A 12,296-nucleotide genomic window follows, 5' to 3' on the forward strand; every position below is an offset into this window, starting at 1 on the left:
TTTTTAAAAAATAGGTTTATTATTTAGTTACTCAGTATAATTCTTAAGTTTTTTTTTCTTTTTTTAAATTTAAAAGTGACAGCAGAATGCATTACAATTCTTATTACATATATAGAGCACAATTTTTCATATCTCTGGTTATATACATAGTATATTCACACCAATTCGTGTCCTCATACATGTACTTTGGATAGTAATGATCATCACATTCCACCATCATTAATTACCCCATCCCTTTCCCTCCAACCCCTCTGCCCTATCTAGAGTTCATCTAACCCTCACACATGATAGAGCACTAATCACTAGGGTATATAAAGAACTCAAACAGCTAAACACCAAAAAACAAATAATCCCATCAATAAATGGGCCAAGGAACTGAAGAGACACTTCTCAGAAGATGATGTACAATCAATCAACAAATACATGAAAAAATGTTCATCATCACTAGCAATTAGAGAAATGCAACTCAAAAGCACTCTAAGATTTCATCTCACTCCAGTGAGAATGGCAGCTATTATGCATACAAACAACAATAAGTGTTGGCAAGGATGCGGGGAAAAAGGTACACTCATACACTGCTGGTGGGACTGCAAATTGGTGCAGCCAATACGGAAAGCAGTATGGAGATTTCTTGGAAAATTGGAAGTGGAACCACCATTTGATCCAGCTATCTCTCTCCTCAGTCTATACCCAAAGGACTTAAAAACAGCATATTATAGGGACACAGCCACATCAATGTTTATAACAGCACAATTCACAACAGCTAAACTGTGGAACCAACTTAGATGCCCTTCAATAGATGAATGGATAGTCACTATCTTTTGATTGAAGAGTTTACATATACATCTACATCAGTTATTGACAGGGAAGGACTTACTATTGCCATTTTGTTAATTATTTGCTTTCTGCCTTGTAGCTTTTTCTGTACTGTATTTTCCTCTCTTGCTGACTTTCTTTTTATTTCATTGATCACATTTTTTTTCCTGTAGTGACATATTTTGACATGTTTTGATTCTGTTCTCATTTTTTTTATATCTTCTATAGTATTTTCTTTGTAGTAGGTATGAGGCTTGCATAAAACATACTGTAGTTATAACAATATATTCTATGTTGATAACAATGTAACATCATTTACATACAAAATTCTACTCTTTTTTCTTCCTCCAATTTATGTTATTGTTGTCTTAGATTTTGCTTATTGTGTATTAAAATATTTTATAATTATAATTAATTTTATGCTTTGTCTTTGAAGTTTTATACCAGTAATCAAAGTAATTTATGCACCATACTTATAGTAGTACAGTACTTATTTATTTATATACTTACTTGATCAGGAGCCTTCTACTTTCATTCACTTTTGTATTGCTGCTTAGTATCCTTTCAGGCCAATCTGAAAGACTCATTTTAGCATATTTCATAAGTTAGATCCAGTGCTGATAAATAACATCAGAGTTTATCTGAGAAAATTTTAATTTTTCCTTCATTTTCAAAGGGCAGTATTTCCAGATATGGTATTCTTGGTTGGCAGTTGTGTTCTTTCATCACTTGAAAATATATCTTCCTACTGACTTCTGAGTCTGATAACAGTCTTATGGTGACTCCATTGTATATGGCAAGTTGTTCTTATCTTCCTGCTTTAGAAATTATGTCTTTATCTTTGACTTTTGGTAATTTGATTATTATGCATCTTGGTATGGACTCCTTTTATTCATATTAGTTGGGGCCCTTTAGGCTTGTTGAGGCTGAATATCTATTTTTTCTGTCCCAGATTTGTTCACTATTTCTTCTTTCCATTGCATTTTAATCTTTATATTCTATTTTAAAATATTGGGGTAGTTAGCTCATTTTCTGATATAAATTCCAAATATTTTCTCTAATTTTTTTCCTTTTGCCTTTGTTTTGATAATTTTTGGCTTCTTTATTTTTATGTAGTTTATCTTTAATCAGTTTTTTCTTTGATTCTGGATTTTAAATCATTCATAGAAAACCTATCTCTACTGCAAGGTTAAAGAGGATTCAACTGTATTTTTCCTCTATTACATATATAATTTCATCTTTACATTTAGATACCTGTTCTATTCAGAGATGATTATTTTGTCTGGTATAAAGTATAGATCTAATTTATCTTTTAAAAATAACTAATCAGTATCATTTATTGATTTATCAAAATTTACCCTAATGATGTGAGAACAACTTTCATTATATTTTAACTTTTCAAATGTGCATAAGTTTATTTCTGGAATTTTTATTTCATTGCACTTATTTTTAGCTATTCATGTATCAGTACTATAATCTTAATTATAGAGACTTTATAATATGTTTTAATATCTAGTGGGACCAGTAGAACCTCCATATAATTTTCTTCCACAGTGTTTTTCCTGCTATTCATTCTTGTTTATGTTTTTCCCCCTTAACTTTAGGGTGAGTTTGTTTAGCTGCATAAAAAGTTAGGTGGTATTTTCATTGAAATTTTATTATATTTATACATCAACTTTGGAAGACCTGGCATCATTATGATGTGGTCACATCCTATCCAAGGACAAGGATTTCTGTCCACTTATTCAAGCTGAACTTTCTGTCTTCTAGGAGTGTTTTAAAGTTTCCTTATAGGAGTTTTGCACATTTCTTGCTAAATTTATTCCAAGTGTTTAAATTTCTTTGTTGCTATTATGAATGTCTTTTTCTCTTCATTATATTTTTAACTGATTACTTTTTGTGTTTATGAATGGTATTGATGTCTATACCTGTTGCAGATCTTATTTCTTATTTTCTTATTGAATTAGTTTTATCATAGAAATTAGGGTTATCCAGTTTTGATGTCATATTATTTACAAATAGTATTGTTTTACTATTCCCTTATCAACTTTTGTGCCTCCATTAATTTCTCTTTCATAATGGCATTCACAAAATTATTTAGTACAATCTTGAATAGTAAAGGAGATTGTGGATATCCTTACCTTGTTCTTTAATGCCTCTAATATTTTGTCATTAAGTAAGAGACTGATTTCAGGGCTAAATGCTCACGCACACATACACACACATATGCATACAGAAACATAAATATATTGCAGTGAGTTTTATTCTATTAAAAAGTATCTTTCAATTATCATTTTTTGAGTGTTTTCATCAAGAATGTGGAATTTTGGTATTGGTGAAGGCTTTTTTTGACATCCATGGAGATAATCACTAGATTTTCCCTCCTTAGATACATTAATATTATATATTATTTTGATTTCCTGATATTGATACCATTTGACTATGTTCCATTATTTTCTTTATATGGTGTTGGATTCTTTTTGATAATATTTTATTTAGTACATTGACTTTGATATTCATAAGTGATATTGGTCTGCAGACTTTAATTTCTTTAAACTTAGGGCAAAATATTAATAACATAAAATTTACTATTTTAAGTGAACAGTCCAGTGACATTAAGTAAATTCATATTGTTGTGCAACTATTACCATCAACCACCTCCCAAGTGTTTTATCATCTTGTAGACTGAAACTCTGTATTTATTAAACACTCACTCTCTATTTTCCCTCCTTGCAGCCCCTAGAAACTATTATTCTACTTTCTGTCTCCTTGAATTTGACTACTCTAAGTACTTATGGAAGCAGTCACACAGTTTTTTTTTCCCATTGTGGCTGGAGGCACAAAAGTTGATAAAAGAAAAACAAAACAATACTATTTGTAAATGATATGACATCATTTAAATATCTGGATAACCCTAATTTGTATGATAAAATTAATTCAATAAGAAAATAATAAATAAGATCATAAGATATAAAACAGGTATAGACATCAATACCATTCATAAACACAAAAAGTAATCAATTAAAAATATAACGAAGAGAAGAAAACATTCATAATAGTAACAAACAAATTTAAACATTTGGAATAAATTCAGGGTGCATCCATCTTTCTTCTTTTGTGTTTAGTTGATTTTTTTGTAGTGAAACATTTTAATTCCCTTTTAATTTTCTGTATGTATTTGTCTATTGTTTTGGTGTGGCTACTGTGAGGATCATATTTTACATCCTAAATTTTAACGCTCTCTTTTACATTGATTCCAGTTTAACTGTAGTAACAAAAACTTGCTCTTTGTCTCTGTACCCACACTCTTCTAGTTATTGATGTCACAAAATTACATCTCTATGTACCATGTGTCCAATAAAAGAGGCTATTTTTTGTTTTTAAAATGTATTTGCCTCTTTAATCATTAGAAGACAAAAAGTGAAGTTAAAAGTTTTAGAGCTGAAGTTCCAATCAGCTCCAAAATTTCTTTCTGGTTCTTTTTTATATTTTCTATCTTTTGATATTTCTATTTTGTTCATACATTATTTTCTTGAATTTATCCATATTCTCTTTTAACTTTTTGATATCTTTAAGACATTACTTAAAAGTCTTTGTTTAATAAGTCTATTATGTGTTCTTTCTCAGGGAGAATTTCTGTTGATTTACTATAGCAGACAGATTCCAGTGCCATTATTGTCTAGGTGGCGGGACAGACTCCTGGTGCTTCTTACTCTACCATCTTCCCTCTGAGTCTCACGTGTATGGTGTATGTGTGTGTGTGTGTGTTTTCCTGGTGCTATTTTTTAAAATCTAATTTAGATGTCAATTAATGCTAAACCTTATTTCATAAAAAACTTTGAGAACATTTCTCCCATTTTCAATATCTGGAACAGTTTATGGAACACTGGACTATCAGGTCTTGGAAAGTTTAATGAAATTTCCCTGTAAAACCATTTGGGGTTGGTGTTTTTTTCTTATTTTTGTTTTGTGGGGGTAATTTTTTCTAATTCTTGCTAAATTTATCTAAATTTTTTCATGGGTATTGTAATGCTTATGTTTCTTTGCCTTTTCATTTAGTGATGTTAATTTTGATAATCTCTATTTTCCTGGAAATTTATCCAGTTCACCCAGGGACTTCCAAATTTATTGCACCGAGTTTTCAAAATAGTTATTAATAAATAATGTATATTTTAAAAAATTCTTTTTCAATTGCATCTTACCATTTATTTTTTTCTTTCTTTCTTTGTTTTGGTATCAGGGACTGAACTCAGGGGTGCTTAACCACTGAGCCACATTCCCAGCCCTTTTAATTTTTTATATAGACACAGCTAAGTTGCTTAGGGCTTTGCTAAGTTGCTGAGGCTGGCTTTGAACTTGTGATCCTCCTGCCTCAACTCAAGGCTAATCTGTAATCTGGGATTACAGATGTGTGCCACCATTCCCCGCTTTCTCTTCTTATTTTATTAACAGTTACTTTAAAGGTTGGGTATTCTCTGTTTTTTAGTTATGCTGAAGGCATTTTTTTTTAATGTCATAGTTGAACTTTTCTCCTTATTATTCTGTGCTGTGTTTGTAGGGTGTATGAGCTGTGTGGACCTAGGGACCTAGAAAGTTGTTGCTCTAGCCTTTGGTTACTCTGGGTATATATATTTTTTGGTGCTAGAGATTGAACCCAGGGCCTTGTGCTTGCTGGACAAATGCTCTACCTCCAGTTCCTGAATGTCTTTTTGAATCTTTACATTTTAGTTGGTTTATCAATTCACTTCAATACCTGTATTCATCACATTTTTATATTCAGACAAAAGTTCTAATATAATATTCTGTTACAGGTATTTTTATTGTCACTTAGAGAATGAGTAGGAAAGATATTGAAAAAAAGGAGAGAAATGAGATAAAATGATTTCAGGAGATATTTATAAGTAGTATACTTTGTGATAATATTTTATTATATGCCTCTCATATATTAATTTAAAAAATGGTTTAGCTTTACTTTTTCCCGCTATTTAACATGGGAATGTGTAAATATATGTAGCTCTTTAAAACTGACAGATAAACTGGTGTATGATGTGTTGGTTTATTGGGAAGTAATTTGGTATTCCAGACATGGAGGCAACTCAACTTCTAATATACCTACAACATTGGCTTATTCATAAGATTCATAGATTTACTTATGAAATATGTATGTCTCACCTGTGCCCTGCACAGATGGTGGAAATGGGGTTCCCCTCTGTGGAATGGGTGGCTGAGAAATAAAAGCTAAGAAAAATAGAGTGGCAAAAAAACCACAGAACACAGAAAGTAGTTTCAAAAGCGGGGGCAGGACGGGCAAGCCGATCAGACACATAGAGCTTCTAGATTACAACAAAATGCAGCCCGTGTCTGCTTTATTTATGTTGGGAAACATCAAAGGCCTTCTATAGAATGTTCTTCACCAAAAAGGTTAAAGGTAGACTGTTCAGTTCCTAATGGGTTACGCCCATCTCCGGAGCTACTATGGGGGATCTTCCTAGCAGAACGGAGATAAAGGTCACGTGCATTGGGCAATCTATTGCCGTGGGAAAGCCACAGATAGTTCCTAAGGCCAAACCTAAATCTCCTTGGCTTCATGCCCAGAGAAGATCCTCATGAATTTCAAGGATGGCTTCCTGCATACATGCATGTCAAGCTCTATCAATCAGACATTTAATCTATATTGCAACTAACTCATAATAATTCGAAAAGATAGCTATTATAACCTCAGTATGCAGAAGAGAAAGGAGAAAGTCACAGAAGTTAAGTAATCTAAGGTCATAGTGCAAACAAAGGGTAAAACAGAATTCAATTCTGAGCTTTGGCTCTAAAATATCCATTCCATAGTCACATGGAATGAGTCTTTATTATTAGCTTGCCAAGTGTAAACTAAAATAATTTCTTTGCTTTGAAATATATTCTATTCTATGGCAGTTTGGGCTGACTCTTTGACTTGATGATATTAACAGCTTAAGTATTGGGAATTGTGTTAGTCAGATTTCCATTACTGTGACAAAATACCCGAAATACTCAATTTAAAAAGAGGAAAGGTTCATTTAGACTCCAATTTTAGAGATTTAAGTCCATGGTCAGTTGGCCCTGTTGCTTTTTGGCCTACGGTAAGTCAGCACAACATGGCAGGAACATCTGGCAGAAGAGGCTACTCACCTTGTGGAAGCTGGGAAGCAAAAAGAGAGAGGAAGGGACCAGGGTTCTAATATCCTATTGGAGGGCACACTTCCAGTGACCTGACTTCCTTCCACTAGGCCCCACCTCTTAAAGGTTCTACCACCTTCTATTAGTACTGTGACCTGGGAACCAAGCCTCCAACACAAGGATCTTTGGGGACACTTCTTCAAATCATAAAAGGGATACTTTTAGCATGGACCCAGAAGGCTAGTAGCATTCAGTCTTGTAGTTAGAAGTGATTAAATGCTGAAAAAATGAGGAGATTTTGAATGTAAGAATTTTTATGGAGGCTGTTAAGCTCCAAGAAATGGTCCATCCAGACCTGTCATTTGTCAGTGACTCTGTTTCCCTATCAGTCACCCAGGCAGGTGGAGATGCCCCAGGACTGGCTATGAGGGAAGGGCATTAGTGTGGTCTCACTGTTCCATTGAGTCTGCCCCTCAGTTCTTGAGCTTTTATTTACCCACCATAATAGAAGTGGTCATGATTTGTCAGGAAAACTCATCTTCAACCTCATTTAGGTCTAAGATTAGCTTTCAAATCATTAATGGCAGTGGTACCTTTAAAGTGGGAATTTTCACTGAAACATGTAGATATAAAATGATTAGTATTCACAAATTGGTGTTTTAATAGGAACCTTGAAAATTTGCTAATTATGTGAATGAATGAGGGTCAAATGATGGAGCTCTGAGACCCAACCATGTTTTTGGCCCTGGAAATACTTCTCTTGTGCAATAAGTCAACATGGAGACTTATACCATTAGTCACTTGGCAGCAGAAAGGACACATGTGTCTTTAGGTGAATTTTCTTTACAATGAGATCATGAGTTCATAACTTGCTTAGCTCCTTGTGATTTCAACAAGTCATAACAGCCCTGGAACTTAGCTTTGTTTCCTAGGCCAAGGCATCCCTTTAGAGTAGATCATTCACATTGTACATTTACATATTTTGGAAGCAGGGTTCTACAATTTATCATGTTTTTATGCAATATTTATCCTTCTAATACTTCTCCAGGAAAATATTTAATGGCAAGTGTTACCTAATCCTTTCTACCTCAGTCAGGTTCCTAATCTGTAAAAAGAAGGAAATCAGTCGATAGGACCTCAAATGGCCTGTGAAACTGTATTTGTGTGCAGCCTGGTGACACAGAGAGTGTATTGCAGGTATGGGGATTTGAATAGTGTCTCATCCATCCTCTGCTCCCCGCATCCAGGTGTGTGCATGGGCAGTTCCACTCGGCACATTGTGACCTTTGATGGGCAGAATTTCAAGTTGACTGGCAGCTGTTCCTATGTCCTGTTTCAAAACAAGGAGCAAGACCTGGAGGTGATTCTCCACAATGGTGCCTGCAGCCCTGGTGAGAGGCAGACCTGCATGAAATCCATCGAGGTGAAGCATGATGGCCTCTCAGTTGAGCTCCACAGTGACATGGAGGTGAGAGGTGCTTTCTGTGGGGCCCCATGGCAAGGCTGCAACAGAACTTCAGGGGAGCCACATGGAGCTGGTGGCAGCTGGCTTTAGCTGGTGCTGCTGGTTGGGACTCAACCTTCTGCCAGACTAGCAGAGCACCACCTTCTTCTGAGGGCCTCCTTGCCACTTCCCTTTTCTTGGCCTGATTTCATATTTTTCTGAGCCCAGAATTGGAAGAGCAAATCAATTTTAGATAGCATTAAATTATGAATTTAGTGCCAGTTTCTGGCACTGATGGAGCATTGGGGTTGGCACAAGGACTGTTTACCCACTAGGCATCATGAGCCCAGTGTCTAAGGCTTGTGAGCTTTCCAAAGGGAAATATTTAGGGCCTAAATCAGGGCCTTTGGAAATATTTAGGGCCTAAACAAACTATAATGCTCCAAAATTTGAAAACTGTCAAACTGGTATAAATAAATGTTTGATTAGATGTTTACAAAAGGTTACATTATGCCAACTTCTTTACTTGTTCACTTGAAAATCATAAATATTTCATTGCATGAAAATAACTCGTAGGCTAGATTTTTCTCACTTTGCAAGAATTTCTGAACATGAACAATAATTTCTGAAAAAATCATAGCTCATCATATATTAAATGAGAACTCATAGCCAAATAATTTTAAAATCAAAGTGGTAAAAACCCTTCCAATTTTTTTTTTACAGCAAAAATTATATTCATCACAGGGTGTGAGTACATTTTAATATGTTTGATATGGTGGTGCCTCCAAAGAAAAGAGCTTCTAGGGACACACGTGCACGCAAAGAGGACCTGAAGTACTTCTGTTAGATAATCCTGGAGACAGGGCCCTGATGAGCTGGAAAAATAGCAACTTTTCTAACCTGTCCTGAAGGGGTCACCCTTCCCTGTTGAGTCACAGACTCAAGGTTCCCTTTAACCCTGGTCTTTCAAGCTCCAGGTGCGTGGCTGTCTGTACAGTACTATAGCTGTCTGTTCCCCAGCAAGCTCTACAAAGTGCCTGCATTTTAGAAAAGCTGTTGACAAATATCAGGGCTCGTGGTCAACACTGCTGTTGAGTGATGAATGTGTAGGACATCTCAGTGACTTCAGTAGGAAGCCGAGACTCAAGTTCTAGGATTCCTTGTTGCTGGGACTACTGATGACCTTTTCCTTCTTTGGGCAGGTGGCAGTGAATGGGAGACTGGTCCCTGCCCCTTACATGGGTGGGAACATGGAGGTGAGCATCTATGGTGCCATCATGTATGAGGTCAGATTCCACCGTCTTGGCCACATTATCACATTCACTCCACAAAACAATGAGTTTCAACTGCAGCTGAGCCCCAAGGTGTTTGCTTCAAAGATGTATGGCCTCTGTGGTAAGGAAATTTTCTCCACATTTCTCTCTCTCTCTCTCTGTCGTTTATTTTTTTTAATTAAAAAGTGTTTTTTTTTTTTGTACTAGGGGTTGAATTCCAGCCCCCTTTATTCCTTGAGACAGGATCTTGCTAATTTGCCAGGTTGGCCTTGAATTTGCCATCCTGACTCTGCCTCCTGAGCAGCTGGGATTACGGGCACAAGCCACTGTACCTCGGTTCCCCCCTACATTTATAAATCTTATGCATTGTACTTTCAGGGTTCTTGGATGGAGGGTTTCTGGGTCTAGTGGCCAGTACCCCATCACAATGTTCAGATGCTGGTGGGGTGGAGAATGGCCAGGTCTCCAGCGTCAGCGTGGTGGCCTGTATGACTGCTAACTCGTTCCTTTTTCTCTAGGGATCTGTGATGAGAATGGGGCCAACGACTTCATGCTGAGGGATGGCACAGTCACCACAGACTGGAAAACGCTCGTCCAGGAATGGACAGTGCAGCAGCCAGGGCAGATGTGCCAGTCGGTTCCTGAGGAGCAGTGTCCTGTCTCTGACAGCTCCCACTGCCAGGTCCTCCTCTCAGCCCTGTTTGCTGAGTGCCACAAGGTCCTTGCCCCAGCCACGTTCTATGCCATCTGCCAGCAGGACGGTTGCCACCGGGAGCGAGTGTGTGAGGTGATTGCCTCTTATGCCCACCTCTGTCGGACCAATGGGGTCTGTGTGGATTGGAGGACACCTGAGTTCTGTGGTGAGTTCCCTTATGTGCTCTTACAAGTCCTGGAGGGCAACTAACTGTGGTCTCTCTCAACCTTTCTGGGCCTCAGATTCTTTTCTGCCTAATGAAGATCAAAATCCCTATATTTCTTATTCCTTAGGATTCAGAAAAGAATCAGGTAAGATGATAGATATATAAGTACTTTGAATGTAGGGTTCTATATAAATCAAAGATGATCCTTTCTATTAGTATTCTATAATTCAAACAAATGTGAATTCAACGTATTAGACACTACACATCAGCAGTACTATATAACCAGTCACAATGAATTTGAAGTTTCACCAAGCCATAGCCAAAGCTCACAGAGGAGGCTTTGCCTGAGCTGGATTTTGAAGTGTGAATGGAATTTTGCCATTCGGTTACTAAGAAGATGCTCAATTACAAACACCACAGGATTGCTAGTGTAGCTGTCTTCCCCTCAAGGTCAGCTTTCCTACTTGAATGTGGCATTTATTTGTCATTTAAAATGTGGGGGAAAGCAAATGAATTAGATATGAATCCTACCCTCAAGAGGAGCGGGAGTGAAAAGAACACTGAATTTAAACACCCTCAATCTGTATCAAATATAATGGCTGACTTTCTTTTTTTTTTTTTTTTAACTGGAATTAAGCAAGCTGGAGTTCATTATTATAAAGCTGTCAGCAGTTGTAACTGGGGCTGGAGGACTTGGGCATCCTAGTCTTAGTTCACTGGTGATTGGCTGTTTTCTTAGTCTTTCTGGGCTTCAGTTTCTGCACAGTGGAATGAGAGAGTTGGGCAAGACTGCCCCCAGGTTCCTTTGAGTTCTGATTTTTTTTGAGTCCATGTGGATGACACTTCCTCCTCTTAATCTCCTGAAGTCAAGGAGCATGTTCTTGTATCTAAGTTACTGTAAGCACTTAAAAAAAAAAAATTCTAATTTGTTATATATGAGAGCAGAATGCATTTCAATTCATATTACATATATATAGCATGGTTTCTCATATCTCTGGTTATACACAATGAAGAGTCACACCATGGAAGAACCTTTTTTGTTTGCTAATTTCTCTGTGCATATCCTGGCTATTCATTGTGCTCCAACTCTTTGAAAATCTTTGGAAATCCTCTCTATCTGGGTGTGTGAGGTAGTTGCCAACAGGGTGAGAACGACAGTGAATCACCTTGTAGCCTCTCTCCCAAGGCCACTCTTCATTGCTATGGATTCTTTTTTTAATTTTAAGAGAATTTTAAAGCGTCACATACATCTGCATTCCAAAGAAAAAGCCACAAAGCTTGCTAAGGATGCATGGGTTCACTTAGTTAGGATTCAATTTGGCTGCAAGTAGCTGAGAAATAAAATTCTCTGTCATATGGATGATCAGAGGAAGGTGATATCAAGTGATTCTGGGGTTCACCTGAGCGTGATCTTTTTCTGCCTGGTTTAAGATGCAGCTCTAGTTATCATTTGCGTGTTCCATGGGGAAGGAGAGAAAAGGAACAAACGGCATGCACACACAGCTGTCTTTTAAAAATGATTTTTGGAGGCTGCCACAGGATACTACATTCCTCTTATAGCTCATTGGCCAGAATTTAATCTTATTACCACACTTAGCTGCAAAGGATGTTGGGAAATGAGCTCTTTATTCTGGGTGGTTGTGTATACAACTGAAAGTTCCATTTCTATGGAAGATGGAGAGAATGAACATTGGTGAAAAGTTGTCATCTCTGCTGTAGCAAGTTTGTCAGATGATTGAACATCTTGAATCAGCT

General features: G+C 36.7%; 1 protein-coding gene across 3 annotated transcripts in view; it reads left to right on the forward strand.

Annotated features, from left to right (window-relative positions):
* Vwf (von Willebrand factor) overlaps positions 1 to 12,296 on the forward strand; it is a 156,091-nt gene that overhangs the window by 107,961 nt on the left and 35,834 nt on the right. For all 3 annotated transcript variants that reach the window (XM_015500732.2, XM_048787659.1, XM_048787660.1), the window contains 3 exons: positions 8,211 to 8,431; positions 9,610 to 9,802; positions 10,200 to 10,541. In XM_015500732.2, coding sequence (XP_015356218.1) covers positions 8,211 to 8,431; positions 9,610 to 9,802; positions 10,200 to 10,541 — 756 coding nt within the window. The remainder of the gene's footprint in view (positions 1 to 8,210; positions 8,432 to 9,609; positions 9,803 to 10,199; positions 10,542 to 12,296) is intronic.

Source organism: Marmota marmota, unplaced genomic scaffold, assembly GCF_001458135.2.
Source record: "Marmota marmota marmota unplaced genomic scaffold, marMar, whole genome shotgun sequence".
Classification (NCBI taxonomy): Eukaryota; Metazoa; Chordata; class Mammalia; order Rodentia; family Sciuridae; genus Marmota; species Marmota marmota.